The sequence below is a fragment of the Oncorhynchus gorbuscha genome, linkage group LG24 (assembly GCF_021184085.1).
Source record: "Oncorhynchus gorbuscha isolate QuinsamMale2020 ecotype Even-year linkage group LG24, OgorEven_v1.0, whole genome shotgun sequence".
Taxonomy (NCBI): domain Eukaryota; kingdom Metazoa; phylum Chordata; class Actinopteri; order Salmoniformes; family Salmonidae; genus Oncorhynchus; species Oncorhynchus gorbuscha.
In genome coordinates, this window is record NC_060196.1 from 49926439 (window position 1) to 49944689 (window position 18251).

At 44.9% G+C, this 18251-nt stretch overlaps 1 protein-coding gene across 16 annotated transcripts in view; it reads right to left on the reverse strand.

Annotated features, from left to right (window-relative positions):
• LOC124012608 (nuclear transcription factor Y subunit gamma-like) overlaps window positions 1-18251 on the reverse strand; it is a 58914-nt gene that overhangs the window by 17466 nt on the left and 23197 nt on the right. For 5 of the 16 annotated variants that reach the window (XM_046326433.1, XM_046326419.1, XM_046326417.1 and 2 more), the window contains exons 2-3: window positions 365-468; window positions 150-221 (exon numbers count right to left, since the gene is read on the reverse strand). In XM_046326433.1, the coding sequence (XP_046182389.1) occupies window positions 150-221; window positions 365-468 (176 nt within the window). Of the gene's footprint in view, window positions 1-149; window positions 222-364; window positions 469-15842; window positions 15945-16121; window positions 16271-16862; window positions 17072-17642; window positions 17649-17798; window positions 17943-18251 lie in introns of those variants that run through there. The other 11 variants (XM_046326432.1, XM_046326418.1, XM_046326430.1 and 8 more) reach the window with 9 other exon arrangements.

The following is an 18251-nucleotide window of genomic DNA, read 5'->3' on the forward strand; positions in this document are numbered from 1 at the left end:
GTGGGTCCTGTGAATCCTCTTCATTTCAGCCAGCTGTGGACACCTCAACTACACATTGCCATGTTTTGTAATCTGAATAGGGTGTTGATGAAGACATCAGAGTGATCACAGAGAGTGGTGACCTGTGATGTGAAAGTCCCGCCTCCTACCTTCACATCTTCATCCAGCTTCATGATTTTCTTGATTCGGGCGAGAGGCAACTCCTGCACGCGGAAATCCTTCTGAAACACAGCCAAGGGGTGTTAGGGGCAGGTCATGTGGAAACCACTTGTGAGGTATGCATGTGTACCACAATGAAGGGTGTGTGTCTGCAACATCCATGCTTGGGTGTGTGTGTGCGTGACGGAGGGAGGGCGTGACGTACCACCGTGAGGTTCCTGATCTCTTCCATGACGCGTGGCCAGAACGACTGTAGGCTCTGCTGGGCATCGCTGCCCCCGGCGCCAAACGAATCTGCAGACATGCTCACTGCATGGGGAGGGAGGGAGAGAGGAGGAGGGAGAGACCGATAGACAGGAAAAGAGTGTGAAAGGGCAAAATATCAGATTCAGAAAAAACAACATATACACTATGATTTACTGTATGAATGAACAATGATTTACTGTATGAATGAACAATGATCTTGAGCAAAGAGTCGATCAATGAAAGGCGGATGAGTGAATCAAATCTACCAAGAACAGCACACCAGAGTTGACCGACAATGGCAGCCAAAGGCCCCACTGGCCAGAGCTCTAGCAACTCCATAGGAAAACCTTCAATTAGAATACATTGAATTTTAAATATAGGCCGGGCCGTTTCTATTTCTGTTGCCGCCCATCAATCCTTGACATGCCTAACGACAGATCGCTGCATGGCACAACCACATTAGTAGCCTACAGCTACATCAAACTGCATCAAACAGAAGACTCTAGACTGTCATGTCACTGTGGGGTATTAGTGACCCCAAGTCTGAGGACAGGCCTGAGTGCCCCATTCTTTAGACAGCAGGGATCTTGATCCTGCCATTTAGCTACTTAGCAAACTACATGCATAGCTGGAGCCCTGACTGAACATAAATTATTTGGCACATCTTAGATAGTTAACATATTATAAGCAGTGGGGTAGCACGCACCCCCCAGAGCTTTGGGACGCCCGCACATTTGCTTTTGACAAAAAACATACCGCAGGTAATTGAAAATACCCCGGTATACTGGCACAAGCCTAGCTCAGAGTATTCCACTCCCTGTAGTAACAACTCACCCCCGCACTCAAGCACCAAAACACACACACCTCCATATCCACATAACTCTGCAACGTGAGGCCTGAGCCTGGCTCCCAGAAAAGGAACGCGCCAGGTTACTATGGCATGCCAGGAATTCTGCTGTGAACATTAGCCTGCCTGTCTGAGTCGGTCTACAGTGCAACCTCACCTCTCCCTCTCTTCTTTCCTGGGAATAATGGACAGGCAACAAGAGAAAAGGGAAACACTATAATAGCTGGGTGTGGTGTGTGTCCAGTCAGGGGTGTACACAGCGGAGCATCATTAACCCAACGCTGAGAAAAGGTGCCAGAGGCTGGAACAGTGGGAGGTAAGAGACAGAGAAGGAGGGAGGGAGGGTCGTTGCAGTCCGACGGCTATGCAAACCAGCTATGTGGGTCAAACATGATGATGAGAATATGAGAGAGAGAATGCAAGAGAAAGAAGAAAGAATGTGAGAGAGAGCGAGAAGCATAAAAACATGACCACACAAAGACTCTAGTCCTGCCTCTCAGCCATTGGCCACAGCTTAGTCCTGCCTCTCAGCCATTGGCCACAGCTTAGTCCTGCCTCTCAGCCATTGGCCACAGCTTAGTCCTGCCTCTCAACCATTGGCCACAGCTGAGCTCACGTCCTCCATTAGTTCAAAACACAGACAGTATGACAATAAATCAGTTCTGAACCATGAGCATTCCTTCCTGTTATTTTCAAATAGAGAGTAAATCAATCAGAATGAAATCAGGGGGGTGGAGGGGTCGATTAATCAATCAGACCAGATATAATGGCAGGCCAGGATAGTTATTGTCCTCTAAAAGTGTTTGTGATGAGTTGGAGTGCCCAGTGTCCAGTTTCATTTCAAGGTTGATTGAAGTCCTGTTGCAAATCACTGACCCGCTTCCCCTTAGCCGACAAAACAATCCCCAGCATTCATGAGGGCACAGATGAAGATAACAATGATGGGATTTGTAGTCTTATGGTGGAGTCAGGCTAAGCCTACAATGAAGAACCAAATGCCCTTGTTTCTAGTTAACCATACCTGATCTGGTCTGAGTGGGAGAATGACAAAACAAACCATAAAGAACAGTATAATGACACGCCTTCCAGGAACACTGTTTCATTAGTCTACTTTGTACAGCTCCAAGGCAGCCCAGAGTTTTAACAGCGGCGCCAGGAGTTTATCCTGTGATGGATGCAGTAGGAGAGGACATCCGTGTATGCATGTACTGTATGTACACTACCGTTCAAAAGTTTGGGGTTACTTTGAAATGTCCTTGTTTCTGAAAGAAAAGCACATTTTTTGTCCATTAAAATAACATCAAATTGTTCAGAAATACAGTGTAGACATTGTAAATGTTGTAAAGCCAGTTTGCACTGTTCTGTGAAGGGAGTAGTACACAACGTTGTACGAGATCTTCAGTTTCTTGGCAAATTCTCACATGGAATAGCCTGACAAGTTTCAGAAGAAAGTCCTTTGTTTCTGGCCATTTTGAGCCTGGAACCGAACCCACAAATGCTGATGCTCCAGATACTCAACTATTCTAAAGAAAGCCAGTTTTATTGCTTCTTTAAATCAGAACAAAAGATTTCAGCTTTGCTAACACAATTGCAACAGGGTTTTCTAATGATCAATTAGCCTTTTAAAATGAAAAACTTGGATTAGCTAACACAACGTGCCATTGGAACACAGGAGTGATGGTTGCTGATAATGGACCTCTGTACGCCTCTGTAGATATTCAATGTAAAAAATATATATCTTTTTTTTTTTATCTGCCGTTTCCAGCTACAACATTAACAATGTCTACACTGCATTTCTGATCAATTTGATGTTATTTTAATGGGCAAAAAAAATGTGCTTTTCTTTCAAAAACAAGGACATTTCTAAGTGACCCCAAACTTTTGTTTTGACGTATGCGTGTATGTGGGGGCAGCAGGTAGCCTAGTGGTTAGAGTGTTGGGCAAGAAACCAAAAGGTTGCTAGATGGAATCCCCAAGCTGACAAGGTAAAAATCTGTTGTTCTGCCAACTGAACAAGGCAGTTAACCCACTGGTCCCCGGTAGGTCATCATTGTAAATAAGAATTTGTTCTTAGCCGACTTGCCAAGTTAAATAAAGGTTACATTTAAATAAATAAAAAATGTGTATTCTCTCCAAATGGTAGCCAGATAAGAAATGATAATTAGACGATTCACTTAACACCATGACAGAGGACTATCTGGCTAATTACCACGGCAACAGTGGGATTTCTGTGGTGGCCCAGGGAGGAAATGGAGAGCGGGAACAGGAATTAAAAGAGCAAACACTTCAATTAATGAGCGATAAATGAATGAATTAATAAATAAACAAGTAGGACCGAACCGCCACAGCTGTCTCCACTTACACACGCACACACACACACACCAAACCTCAGCTGACTGAACTAAATAGCTCCGGAGCGGGGCTTTGCTCTCTCGGGGAGAGCATGTGATACAATTATTAATCTCACTATGTGACCCTACGACCTTCAATATACACACGACGCCCGCCACAGACCAGTTCTCACGTCAATAGACACTCTATGCATATAAGCACTGTGGGCAATAAACCAGTCTCCTTCTGCAGTCTTAGCCTAGCAGAAACCTGATCCTATATCTATGAGTGAGCCTCTCCAAATGGGGACTGATGTCCTTGAAGAGGCAGTGACCAACACATGTTCATTTGGAGCGTCAGTCTGTGGTGTTCAGTGTGATGTAGAGGTAAAGAACAAAATAGTGCTATGTGGACATAGGGTCCAAGTAGAGACACACCCGTGCAGCCAAGTGTAACCAGTCACCGTTCACAATGAGTCATTTTAATAGATGTTTTCTACGATAGGTGCTCACGCAAACTAAAAAAAGGTATGTAAACTGTGTTCTCTCTCCGCTACACCGCTGGTGGTGTTGACTGGTTACACTTGGCTGCACTGGTGTGTCTCTCTACTTGGACCCTATGTCCACATAGCACTGTGACATGATGTAATGTGCTGGTCTTTGATATGTGTTCTTCACTGCCATTACTCTGTTTTTTTACTGTGCTATGCTGCACTGTGCTGCGCTGGCGGTGCTAAGCTGCACTGTGCTGCATTGGCGGTGCTAAGCTGCACTGTGCTGCGCTGGCGGTGCTAAGCTGCATTGTGCTGCGCTGGCGGTGCTAAGCTGCACTGTGCTGCACTGGCGGTGCTAAGCTGCATTGTGCTGCACTGTGCTATGCTGCACTGTGCTGCACTGGCGGTGCTAAGCTGCATTGTGCTGCACTGGCGGTGCTATGCTGCACTGTGCTGGCGGTGCTATGCTGCACTGTGCTGGCGGTGCTATGCTGCACTGTGCTGGCGGTGCTATGCTGCACTGTGCTGGCGGTGCTATGCTGCACTGTGCTGGCGGTGCTATGCTGCACTGTGCTGCTTTCCTCTCCTCTGCAGTTCTGTTGCCCTTCAGTGGTCAGAGAAGAGGAGATGGCGGTGTACAGTTTCTCCTGATCTGCTTTGTCGGCAACACTGACCATCCGCTGCCGCTTCTCCTCCTGCATCCGTGTCTCCCCTTTCTCTCCCCTCTGAGAAAGTAAAATGGTGTTCAGCAGCCGGATCTGCTGAATCAGCAGCATTGTTGTCCTGCCAAGCCCAGCCCCTCTGCTCTCCCCTGGCAGGTCGGCCACGGACACACTCACAGCAGTGTCATCAGCTTCAGGTCCAAACTGACAATGACACTCCATACCTGGGCCCTTCTGGGACTGAACTCGCCCTAGAATGTCAGAAACAACTGGATAGGGGCAAGGAAAATGGTGGAATCTCTTCATCTAGTCCTCTCAGATCTCGACTAGAGACGATATTACCATTTTGCCTGTACTGGTCCTGTTCTTGTAGATTCTGCAAGGGGAGAGTCCGCGGTGCAAGAAAGGAGTGTCTTTTCAGATTGGAGTGATGCACTGCAGGTAGCCGTTTCTGCATAGGGAGGTGTTCGCTGCTCAGGTAAATGCATCGCTTGACGGAAAGAAAATGAATGAGTAACACTAATGATGAACACTGAGTTAATCGCTTCCTTAATGGCCTGGCTGGTGGATTTTAATGAGACAATTATGGTCATCCACAATTCCATGACCATCACAACACTAGATGGTCCTATTTCAAACCTCAAGCTTTAGAGTGCATTAACAACGTAATGCAACCACAGGGGAACTTCACAAAGGGAATAGATTTATTGACTAATGGACAATAAGTGTAGCCTAGCCTATAACCTAGCCTATAACCTAGCCTATAGCCACAACTTGGCCTGTGAGGACGACATCCAAAAAGGTGTTTTCTAATGTATTCCAATAACATCAGTAGGATATCAATAATATGCTTCCATGGTATGCAGTAGTCGGTATTGTTTCAAGTAAGGCTAGCATGGAGCAGGTTAAAGGATAACGATTTTGCAGTCATGGTACCATGACTCCTCCTGACTGGTTCAAAATGTTGACAGAAGTAGTTCTGGCTAACTCATTAATCCAGACTTGTGAAACTCCCCCAGGAGAGCCTGGACTGAATAACTCTGAAATGTTGAAGAAAAACAAGAATGCATTCAATGGTCAACTACATGCTCATGTGAGGGTTTATTTGGCTCTGGGCATTGTGTTGTTTTAACACTAACATGATTTGACATAATGTTACTCCTGGATTATTTAGTCAACCTCTAACTTGAATGACCTTTCGGGAACAGAGGAATGTAGCCTACCACTTTGCCTTTGGCCAACAACTAAAACATCTATTCCAAAAACAAAACATGTAGTTCACTGTTTAACAGCCTGTAACTTCTACAGGAAATACATTCTTTGGTTACCAAATGATTAAATATTCACAGATCTGTAATAGGTTGACAGGTGCTCAAAAGAGACATCTCGTGTCATTCCCACTTGCCACCTCCATTCTCCCCTCCTTGATTGTTGTGAAAATACTGAAGTGATGAGGGCAGATACAGAGTAAGAGGACACTAATCAGATCCTCCACCAGAGAAAGAGAGGAAAGAGAGAGAGAGGAGAGAGAAAGAGAGGAAAGGGAGAAAAGAGAGGAAAGAGAGGAAAGAGAGAGAGATGAGAGAGAAAGAGAGGAAAGGGAGAAAAGAGAGGAAAGAGAGGAAAGGGAGAAAAGAGAGGAAAGAGAAAGAAAGGGAGAAAGAGAGAAAAGAGAGGAAAGGGAGAAAAGAGAGGAAAGAGAAAGAAAGGGAAAGAAAGAGAGAAAGAGAAGAAAGGAGAAGGGAAAGAGAAAAGAGAGGAAAGAGAAAGAAAGGGAAAGAAAGGGAGAAAGAGAGGAAAGAGAAAGAAAGGGAGAAAGAGAGGAAAGAGAAAGAAAGGGAGAAAGAGAGGAAAGAGAAAGAAAGGGAGAAAGAGAGGAAAGAGAAAGAAAGGGAGAAAGAGAGGAAAGGGAGAAAAGAGAGGAAAGAGAGGAAAGGGAGAAAAGAGAGGAAAGAGAGAAAGGGGAGAAAGAAAGGGAGAAAGAGAGAAAGAAAGGGAGAAAGAGAGGAAAGGGAGAAAGAAAGGGAGAAAGAGAGAAAGAAAGGGAGAAAGAGAGGAAAGGGAGAAAGAGAGGAAAGAGAAAGAAAGGGAGAAAGAGAGGAAAGAGAAAGAAAGGGAGAAAGAGAGGAAAGAGAAAGAAAGGGAGAAAGAGAGGAAAGAGAAAGAAAGGGAGAAAGAGAGGAAAGAGAAAGAAAGGGAGAAAGAGAGGAAAGAGAAAGAAAGGGAGAAAGAGAGGAAAGAGAAAGAAAGGGAGAAAGAGAGGAAAGAGAAAGAAAGGGAGAAAGAGAGGAAAGAGAAAGAAAGGGAGAAAGAGAGGAAAGGGAGAAAAGAGAGGAAAGAGAGAAAAGGGAGAAAAGAGAGGAAAGGGAGAAGAGAGAAAGGGAGAAAGAGAGGAAAGGGAGAAAGAGAGGAAAGAGAAAGAAAGGGAGAAAGAGAGAAAGAAAGGGAGAAAAGAGAGGAAAGGGAGAAAGAGAGGAAAGGGAGAAAGAGAGGAAAGAGAAAGGGAGAAAGAGAGGAAAGAGAAAGAAAGGGAGAAAGAGAGAAAGAAAGGGAGAAAAGAGAGGAAAGAGAGGAGAGAGAAAGGGAGAAAAGAGAGGAAAGAGAGGAGAGAGAAAGGGAGAAAAGAGAGGAAAGAGAGGAGAGAGAAAGGGAGAAAGAGAGGAAAGAGAGGAGAGAGAAAGGGAGAAAGAGAGGAGAGAGAAAAGAGAGGAGAGAGAAAAGAGAGGAAAGAGAGGAGAGAGAAAGGGAGAAAGAGAGGAAAGAGAGGAGAGAGAAAGGGAGAAAGAGAGGAAAGAGAGGAGAGAGAAAGGGAGAAAGAGAGGAAAGAGAGAAAGAAAGGGAGAAAGAGAGGAAAGGGAGAAAAGAGAGGAAAGAGCGGAGAGAGAAAGGGAGAAAGAGAGGAAAGAGAGAAAAGAGAGGAAAGAGAGGAGAGAGAAAGGGAGAAAGAGAGGAAAGAGAAAGAAAGGGAGAAAAGAGAGGAAAGAGAGGAGAGAGAAAGGGAGAAAGAGAGGAAAGAGAGAAAAGAGAGGAAAGAGAGGAGAGAGAGAAAGAAAGGGAGAAAGAGAGGAAAGGGAGAAAAGAGAGGAAAGAGAGGAGAGAGAAAGGGAGAAAGAGAGGAAAGGGAGAAAGAAAGGGAGAAAGAGAGAAAGGGAGAAAGAGAGAAAGAAAGGGAGAAAGAGAGGAAAGAGAGAAAGGGAGAAAGAGAGGAAAGAGAAAGAGAGGAAAGGGAGAAAGAGAGGAAAGGGAGAAAGAGAGAAAGAAAGAGAGAAAGAGAGGAAAGAGAGAAAGAAAGGGAGAAAGAGAGGAAAGAGAGAAAGAAAGGGAGAAAGAGGAAAGGGAGAAAGAAAGGGAGAAAGAGAGGAAAGGGAGAAAGAAAGGGAGAAAGAGAGGAAAGAGAGAAAGGGAGAAAGAGAGGAAAGAGAGAAAGGGAGAAAGAAAGGAAAGAGAGAAAGAAATGGAGAAAGAAAGGGAGAAAGAGAGAAAGAAATGGAGAAAGGGAGAAAGAGAGAAAGAAAGGGAGAAAGAGAGAAAGAAAGGGAGAAAGAGGAAAGGGAGAAAGAAAGGGAGAAAGAGGAAAGGGAGAAAGAAAGGGAGAAAGAGAGGAAAGGGAGAAAGAGAGAAAGAAAGGGAGAAAGAGAGGAAAGAGAGAAAGAGAGAAAGAAAGGGAGAAAGAGAGGAAAGGGAGAAAGAGAGAAAGGGAGAAAGAGAGGAAAGAGAGAAAGGGAGAAAGAGAGGAAAGAGAGAAAGGGAGAAAGAAAGGAAAGAGAGAAAGAAATGGAGAAAGAAAGGGAGAAAGAGAGAAAGAAATGGAGAAAGGGAGAAAGAGAGAAAGAAAGGGAGAAAGAGAGAAAGAAAGGGAGAAAGAGGAAAGGGAGAAAGAAAGGGAGAAAGAGGAAAGGGAGAAAGAAAGGGAGAAAGAGAGGAAAGGGAGAAAGAGAGAAAGAAAGGGAGAAAGAGAGGAAAGAGAGAAAGAAAGGGAGAAAGAGAGGAAAGAGAAAGAAAGGGAGAAAGAGAGAAAGAAAGGGAGAAAGAGAGGAAAGGGAGAAAGAGAGAAAGAAAGAGAAAGAAAGAGAAAGAGAGGGAGAAAGAGAGGAAAGGGAGAAAGAGAGGGAGAAAGAGAGAAAGAAAGGGAGAAAGAGAGGAAAGAGAGAAAGAGAGGGAGAAAGAGGAAAGAGAGAAAGAAAGGGAGAAAGAGGAAAGAGAGAAAGAAAGGGAGAAAGAGGAAAGGGAGAAAGAAAGGGAGAAAGAGAGAAAGGGAGAAAGAGAGGAAAGAGAGAAAGGAAAGAGAGAAAGGGAGAAAGAAAGGGAGAAAGAGAGAAAGAGAGAAAGAAAGGGAGAAAGAAAGAGAGGAAAGAGAGAAAGAAAGGGAGAAAGAAAGAGAGGAAAGAGAGAAAGAAAGGGAGAAAGAGAGGAAAGAGAAAGAAAGGGAGAAAGAGAGGAAAGAGAAAGAAAGGGAGAAAGAGAGGAAAGAGAAAGAAAGGGAGAAAAGAGGAAAGAGAGGAAAGGGAGAAAAGAGGAAAGGGAGAAAGAGAGAAAGGGAGAAAGAGAGAAAGAGAGAAAGAGAGAAAGAGAGGAAAGAGAAAGGGAGAAAGAGAGAAAGAAAAGAGAGAAAGAGAGAAAGAGAGAAAGAGAGGAGAAAGAGAGGAAAGAGAGAAAGAAAGGGAGAAAGAGAGAAAGAGAGAAAGAAAGGGAGAAAAGAGAGAAAAAGAGAGAAAGAAAGGAGAAAGAGAGGAGAAAAGAAAGGAGAAGAGAAAGAGGAAAGAGGAAGGGAGAAAGAAAGGGAGAAAGAGAGGAAAGGGAGAAAGAAAGGGAAAGAAAGAGAGAAAGAAAGAGAGAAAGGGAGAAAGAAAGGAAAGAGAGAAAGGGAGAAAGAAAGGGAAAGAGAGAAAGAAAGGGAGAAAAGGGAGAAAGAGAGAAAGAAAGGGAGAAAGAGAGAAAGAAAGGGAGAAAGAGGAAAGAAAGAAAGAGAAAGAAAAAGGGAGAAAGAAAGGGAGAAAGAGAGGAAGAAAGAGAGGAAAGAGAGAAAGAAAGGGAGAAAGAGAGGGAGAAAGAGAGGAAAGAGAAAGAAAGGGAGAAAGAGAGAAAGAAAGGGAGAAAGAGAGGAAAGGGAGAAAGAGAGAAAGAAAGAGAGGAGAGAAAGAGAGGGAGAAAGAGAGAAAGAAAGGGAGAAAGAGAGGAAAGAGAGAAAGAAAGGGAGAAAGAGGAAAGAGAGAAAGAAAGGGAGAAAGAGGAAAGAGAGAAAGAAAGGGAGAAAGAAAGAGAGAAAGAGAAAGAGAGAAAGAGAGGAAAGAGAGAAAGAAAGAAAAAGAGAAAGAAAGGAGAAAGAGAGAAAGGAGAAAGAAAGGAGAAAGAGAGAAAGAAAAAGGAGAAAGAGAGAAAGAAAGGGAGAAAGAAAGAGAGAAAAGAGAAAGAAAGGAGAGAAAGAGAGAAAGAAAAGAAAGAGAGAAAGAGAGAAAGAGAAAGAAAGGGAGAAAGAGAGGAAAGAGAGAAAGGGAGAAAGAGAGGAAAGAGAAAGAAAGAGAGAAGAAAGAGAAAGAAAGGGAGAAGAGGAAAGAGAGAAAGAAAGGGAGAAAAGAGGAAAGAGAGAAGAGAGAGAAAGGAGAAAGAGAAAGAGAGGAAAGGGAGAAAGAGAGAAAAAGGGAGAAAGAGAGAAAAGGAGAAAGAAAGGGAGAAAGAGAGAAAAGAAAGGGAGAAAAGAAGGGAAAGAGAGAGAGAAAGGGAGAAAGAGAGGAAAGGGAGAAAGAAAGGGAGAAAGAGAGAAAGAAAAAGAGAGAAAAAGAGAGGAAAGAGAGAGAAGAGAAAGGGAGAAAGAGAGGAAAAAGAGAAAGAGAGGAAAGAGAGGAAAGAGAAAGAAAGGGAGAAAGAGAGGAAAGAGAAAGAAAGGGAGAAAGAGAGGAAATAGAAAGAAAGGGAGAAAGAGAGAAAGAAAGGGAGAAAGAGAGAAAGAGAAAGAGAGAGGAGAAAAGAGGAGGAGAAAGAAAGAGAGGAGAGAAAGGGAGAAAAGAGAGGAAAGAGAGGAGAGAGAAAGAGAGAGAGAGAGAAAGAGAAAGAGAGGAGAGAGAAAGGGAAGAAAGAGGAGAGAAGAGGAGAAAGAGAGAAAGAGAGAAAGAAAGGAGAAAAGAGAGAAAGAAAGGAGAAAGAGAGAAAGAAAGGAGAGAAAGAAAAGAGAGAGAAGAAAGAGAGAGAAAAGAGAGAAAGAGAGGAGAAAAAGAGAGAGAAAGAGAGAGAAGAGGAGAGAAAGAAAGAGAGAGAGAGAAAGGGAGAAAGAGAGGAGAGAGAAAGAAAGAGGAAAGAGAAAAGAAAGAGAGAAAAGAGAGAAAGAAAGAGAAAGAGAGGAAGAGGAGAGGAAAGGAGAAAGAGAGGAAAGGGAGAAAGAGAGGAAAGGGAGAAAGAGAGGAAAGAGAAAGAAAGGGAGAAAGAGAGAAAGAAAGGGAGAAAAGAGAGGAAAGAGAGGAGAGAGAAAGGGAGAAAAGAGAGGAAAGAGAGGAGAGAGAAAGGGAGAAAGAGAGGAAAGAGAGAAAGGGAGAAAGAGAGGAAAGAGAAAGAGAGGAAAGGGAGAAAGAGAGGAAAGGGAGAAAGAGAGAAAGAAAGAGAGAAAGAGAGGAAAGAGAGAAAGAAAGGGAGAAAGAGAGGAAAGAGAGAAAGAAAGGGAGAAAGAGGAAAGGGAGAAAGAAAGGGAGAAAGAGAGGAAAGGGAGAAAGAAAGGGAGAAAGAGAGAAAGAAAGAGAAAGAGAGAAAGAAAGGAGAAAGAGAGGAAAGAGAGAAAGAGGAGAAAGAGAAAGGAAAGAGAGAAAGGAGAAAAGAAAGGAAAGAGAGAAAGAAAGAAAGGAGAAAGAAAGGGAGAAAGAGAGAAAGAGAAGAGAAAAGAAAGAGAAAGAAAGGGAGAGAGGAAAGGAGAAAGAAAGGGAGAAAGAGGAAAGGAGAGAAAGAAAGAGAAAGAGAAAGGGAGAAAGAAAGGGAGAAAGAGAGGAAAGGGAGAAAGAGAGAAAGAAAGGGAGAAAGAGAGGAAAGAGAGAAAGAAAGGGAGAAAGAGAGAAAGAAAGGGAGAAAGAGAGAAAGAAAGAGAGAAAGAAAGAGAAAGAAAGAGAAAGAAAGAGAAAGAGAGAAAGGGAGAAAGAGAGGGAGAAAGAGAGAAAAAGAGAGAAAGAGGAAAGAGAAAGAAAGGAGAAAGAAAAGGGAGAAAGAAAGGGAGAAAGAAAGGGAGAAAGAAGGAAAGGAGAAAGAAAGGGAGAAAGAGAGGAAAGGGAGAAAGAAAGGGAGAAAGAGAGGAAAGGGAGAAAGAAAGGGAGGAAAGAGAGAAAGAGAGGAAAGAGAGAAAGAAAGGGAGAAAGAGAGGAAAGAGAAAGAAAGGGAGAAAGAGAGAAAGAAAGAGAGGAAAGGGAGAAAAGGGAGAAAGAGAGAAAGAAAGAGAAAGAAAGAGAGAAAGAGAGGGAGAAAGAGAGGGAGAAAGAGAGGGAGAAAGAGGAAAGAGAGAAAGAAAGGGAGAAAGAGGAAAGGGAGAAAGAAAGGGAGAAAGAGAGAAAGGGAGAAAGAGAGAAAGAGAGAAAGAGAGGGAGAAAGAGAGGGAGAAAGAGAGGGAGAAAGAGGAAAGAGAGAAAGAAAGGGAGAAAGAGGAAAGGGAGAAAGAAAGGGAGAAAGAGAGAAAGGGAGAAAGAGAGGAAAGAGAGAAAGAAAGGGAGAAAGAGGAAAGGGAGAAAGAAAGGGAGAAAGAGGAAAGGGAGAAAGAAAGGGAGAAAGAGAGAAAGGGAGAAAGAGAGGAAAGAGAGAAAGGAAAGAGAGAAAGGGAGAAAGAAAGGGAGAAAGAAAGGGAGAAAGAGAGAAAGAAATGGAGAAAGAGAGAAAGAAAGGGAGAAAGAAAGAGAGGAAAGAGAGAAAGAAAGGGAGAAAGAGGAAAGAAGAAAGAAAGGGAGAAAGAGAAAGGGAGAAAGAAAGGGAGAAAGAGAGGAAAGAGAGAAAGAAAGGGAGAAAGAGAGAAAGGGAGAAAGAAAGGGAGAAAGAGAGAAAGGGAGAAAGAGAGGAAAGAGAGAAAGAAAGGAGAAAGAGAGGAAAGAGGGGAGAGAGAAAGGGAGAAAGAGAGGAAAGAGAAAGAGAGGAAAGAGAAAGAGAGGAAAGAGAAAGAAAGGGAGAAAGAGAGGAAAGGGAGAAAGAGAGGAAAGGGAGAAAGAGAGAAAGAAAGAGAGAAAGAGAGAAAAGAGAGAAAGAAAGAGAGGAAAGAGAGAAAGAGAGAAAGAGGAAAGGGAGAAAGAGGAAAGGGAGAAAGAGGAAAGGGAGAAAGAAAGGGAGAAAGAGAGGAAAGGGAGAAAGAAAGAGAGAAAGGGAGAAAGAGAGGAAAGAGAGAAAGAGAGAAAGAAAGGGAGAAAGAGAGAGAAATGGAGAAAGGGAGAAAGAGAGAAAGAAAGGGAGAAAGAGAGGAAAGAGAGAAAGAAAGGGAGAAAGAGGAAAGGGAGAAAGAAAGGGAGAAAGAGAGGAAAGGGAGAAAGAAAGAGAGGAAAGAGAGAAAGGGAGAAAGAGAGGAAAGAGAGAAAGAGAGGAAAGAGAGAAAGAGAGGAAAGAGAGAAAGGGAGAAAAGAGAGAAAGGGAGAAAGAAAGGAAAGAGAGAAAGAAAGGAAAGAGAGAAAGAAAGGAAAGAGAGAAAGGGAGAAAGAAAGGAAAGAGAGAAAGGGAGAAAGAAAGGAAGAAAGAGAGAAAGGGAGAAAGAGAGAAAGAAAGGGAGAAAGAGAGGAGAGAAGAGAGGAGAGAAAGAGAGGGAGAAAGAGAGGAAAGGGAGAAAGAGAGGGAGAAAGAGAGGAAAGGGAGAAAGAAAGGGAGAAAGAGAGGAAAGGGAGAAAGAAAGGGAGAAAGAGAGGAAAGGGAGAAAGAAAGAGAGAAAGAGAGAAAGAAAGAGAGAAAGAAAGAGAGAGGGAAAGAGAGAAAGAGGGAGAGAGAGAAAGAGAGGAGAGAGAAAGAAAGGGAGAAAGAGAGGAGAGAGAAAGAAAGGGAGAAAGAGAGGAGAGAGAAAGAAAGGGAGAAAGAGAGGAGAGAAAAAGACAGAAGGAGAGAGAATTTTCTCAAAGGACTGCAACAGGATAGGATGGGAATGTAAACTTTTTGTGTTGTCGGAATAAAACGATATCCTTATAATGATCATTAAGGTGAGCTACTGCAAAATGTCAGGTGCAAGAGCACACAAACTGCAGTTATTCAACCAAAGGCTATGGCTAGGCTATATAAGTTAGCTAGGCTATCAGTAAATGATGTATGATAAGCCTACAGTGCAAACAGTAAGGGTACACATTGCACAAGCTGCATGCAACGTCAATAGCAGAGGTCACATTCTAGAAGGATGCCTTGGTCAACTCAAGGAAAGTCACTAAAATTACAAGCCCTCTAGGATTCTGTTTAGAAGAAAAACACTGTCCCATTTTTGGGAATGTTATGGGGGGCAAATAAAACACAATTTCATGCTTCTTCTCCTCACGTTATGGATTGACATGGGAAGCTCAGTCAAGCTGCTTCATCCAGTGACATCAGCGGGGGAAAGACTGGGAAGAACAAGTGTGAACATGAACATTTCTAAATAAAGCATTGAAAAAAAAATGTACTGACGGAAAAGAAACTGAAAAGAAAGAAATAAAACAGAAGAATCAATCATTGTTGAATCCTATTATGGGCAAAGCAGCAGCGGCATATCAAACCAAATGTACCTATATTCATTCAGGTCAGAGGTAAAAACCCCAAACCACACACACACACACACACACACACACACACACACACACACAAGAGAACAGAAATTGGCAGTGTTGCAGCGTGCCGGGTAAATTATCTACTCAAGAACAAAATAGGAGCCCGGCTCACGTTCTCAGCCAGTCAGTGAATTACAGACTAACCAAGAACACGTAGCTAGATCTGTATGAGCACGTTGTGATCAGTTTGCGGTGGATGCTGTGCTTGAAGAGAGCCACGGACTGTAATAATGTCTGACAGCCAGCCCTGACCTGTGTCAAAGTCGTCCATCCCACTGGCCCTGTGCTGTGCTCTGTCCCTACAAACTTTGCCCTTGGTTCTGCTTCAAACCAACTCCAGGAAGAACTCGCTCCGCTCTGATCTCCCAAGGTCATTCAACAGAGGAGAGAGAGAAACCAGAGTGGGAGGGGGAAAGAGAGAGGGAGGGGGAAAGAGAGAGGGAGGGGAGAGAGGGAGGGGGAGAGAGAGAGCAGGAGGGGGAGAGCGGGAGGGGGAGAGCGGGAGGGGGAGAGCGGGAGGGGGAGAGCGGGAGGGGAGAGCGGGAGGGGGAGAGAGAGAGCGGGAGGGGGAGAGAGAGAGCGGGAGGGGGAAAGAGAGGGAGGGGGAGCGAGAGAGCAGGAGGAGGAAAAAGAGAGGGAGGGGGAGCGGGAGGAGGAAAAAGAGAGGGAGGGGGAGCGAGAGAGGGAAAGAGAGAGGGAGGGGGTGAGAGAGAGCGGGAGGGGGAAAGAGAGAGGGAGGAGCGAGAGAGCGGGAGGGGGAAAAAGAGAGGGAGGGGGAGCGAGAGAGCGGGAGGGGGGTGAGAGAGCGGGAGGAGGAAAGAGAGAGGGAGGAGAGGTGAGAGCGAGCAATAGAGAGAGCGAGACGGGGAAAGAGAGAACAGGTTTTTCAACTTTCACTGCAGCACTTGCATGGACGACCCCATTTTCATCACTTCTTTCCTTTGAACGCAAAGAAAGACATCTCTGTCCGCAAGTCCCTTATTCCTCATCCCTCACTGTCCTTTCATCCCTCTCTCCGCTGACAGAAAGACTGCGGGAGTCAGTCTCACATTCTTGTGACCTTCATCGAACAACTAGGCCGAGGCAGCTCTGGCACCCACTGCTGCTACCTGCATATTAGCCTCAATAACATAACACCACCAGCAACCTTTACCTGGCAGTTTGGCTCATGTGTTGACAACACACAACATTACATACACACTCAAAACTGGGCTGCCTGCAAGGGCAAAGGAATAAGTCACACAAGACCTGTGTGTCGTCACTTTAGCTGGAGAGCGTGCTTGCTGCAAGTATGTGTGTATGGTCGAGTGTGTCTGTGTGTTTGTTTGGATTTTCATTTACTTTCCCAACCATTTTGCTTACGATGCAGTCCCGCTCACCTGCAAATGATATTCAAATCTCATGCAAACAGTGACGGGAGCTGGGATTTGGCAGCCAGGGCTTCAGCTCTGGAGTTATTGTCCTCCGTCTCCCCAACGGGACTTCATTTTGTCAGAGAGAAAGGCACCAATAGAAACGTTCAATTAGGGAGGACAGAGCTAAAGATGTTAAAGATTCCATCTAAAAGAGAGCTCACAATCCCACATCAAAAACCCCACAACTACGAGGTCTTGGATTGTCCCCCAAACATCCAGCAGTCAGCCCAGCAACCATCTTACCCTCTCCATTGCATCACTGTCAGGCGAGTGTTAGCTACTGGCCCTAGCTGGCCCTGGTCAGCAACCGCATTCACAGCACCGCAACCATCCTGGATGACTTTGAAGTCTGTCTCCCTGTGAGTATAGTGCTGGGCCGGTCTACCACAGCGCTACAGAGTCAATAACCAACACAGCCCAGAGAGAGAGACAAACAGCTGGTAATGTTCTGCTTGAAAGTCCAAAGTCAAAGCACAGCAGTAGCAGGGTCTCAAACGCCAGCTACGGCTGTTCCACAGAACAAACAGCCTTACCCAATAGAACTTGTCTCAATATTAGTAGCCTACATTGTAGTGTTCATAGGAAAACATTAACATGACTCAAATCAACTGTGAAAAAAAAGATATACACATTCTCACCACTTTCAGTTCTGCAAAATGCTAACTAAAGATGTCAACAACACCGATCCTGTACTGGAGTGACAGTTAAAGGACATGAGGGTGGCCGGGCAGACTGCTGTCCGGTGCAGAAATAAACAACCAAAACACACACACACAGATTTCTCTCAAGGAGAAAAGTAGAGGACGACAGAAGAGGAGGAGAGAGGAGAGACGAGGTCAGAGAGAGCATCCCATCTCTGCAGAGAGAGAGAGATAGATAAAGACGAGAAGTGACAAAGTACACATGGGTAGTGGAGGAGTCCTGCTGTGGTCTAAAACACAGCCAGGTCTGTGGTTACTAGTGTGTTTGAGTTGTCACACTTACCCTGTGCCCTTCATGCTGTGTAGTAGGCTGTGGAAGAGCAGGAGAGAGAAAGGCTGTATTCTACTCTGCATTGTAGAAGAGAGAGGGGTGGCTGGTTGACACACAAAATCTCTGTAGCCCTCAACTTCCTCGGGCCCCGGAACCAGGAACAGACAAAAGGCAGTCTGCCTGTCCGCCGCCTTTACAAAGCATATAGCTTGCACGACAGAGAGAAGAGCATTCACCACCACCCCTTTACCCCTCCCCCTCAACTGAGTCTCCACCGCTCCCCCCACCACCCTCCTTCTCCTAAACACACACCCCTCTTTCCCGTTTCTCCTCTGACCAAGTACGCTCATTTGCCCCACAGTCTCCCTCTTTTTTCTCCCTCTCTTCCTATCACTCGTTTCCTCTCTCTCGCTCTCCAGGACAGCGACCCTTTCGTTTGTCATTCAGTTGACCCCTGCCTCAACACACAGGAGGACAAAAAATAAAAAAAGAGGTGAAGGAGCGACAAACGGCAGAACAGCGGCACTCCGGCGTCCCAGTTAAACATCTCCTCCTGCCTCCTTGCCCTTTAATATTCAAAAGTAATCAATCTAGCCTGCAACATGATACTCAGACCCCGCCCCTGACCGGGCCCCTGCCCCGCTCTCAGACGATCCCCCAATGACAGGACAAAGGCCTTGCTTTCTATTGGCCGAGCCACATGCTCGTAGGCTCTGACACTTTCCACGCTCCTCCCCCTTCCTCCACCCAATCACCCATTTCACCGCCAGCCAACTTCCTGTTTTAAGTTACCTTGAGCTGAAGGATAGGGGTCAAGGAAAGAAAACGAGGAAGAGAGAGAAAGAAGAAGCAGACAAAAAAGAAAGAAAGTTATTTTTAAAAAGTGTGTTAGAATGAGTGAGGAAGTGGTGCGTTAGAGTGAGTGTGGAAATGATGGAGGTAGCTTGCCTCTGCATTCTGTGTCCTCCAGTTGATCTTGCGTTTCTCATGGCTGTACGGAGAAGAAAGGAACCACTGGCTGCTCTCTCTGACAACTGTTCCCTGCTTATTTACAATGTCAAACTAAATGTCTCCCTGAGTCCCGCCTCCCCACAGCCCGGACTGGCCAGTGATGTCAGCAGCCCTGCCACCCCTGATTGGCCAAGGGGAGTGTCAGAATGGATGCCGCATGTTGAAGCCACATGATTTAAAGAGAAACGGCATATTGAGCAGACACTCCGCCTGATACGTGTGCACAGGCATAAAGTGCACACCCACAGGCACACACGCCTGTCCTTTCGCTGTCACAGCAGGTAGAGAGAGAATCTCAACATCCAGGCTGTCTGTTTAAGTGATAATAACACAATAACATAATTGAAAGGTATGCGTCCGTTCATTCACAAAAATGTACTAGAATAACTG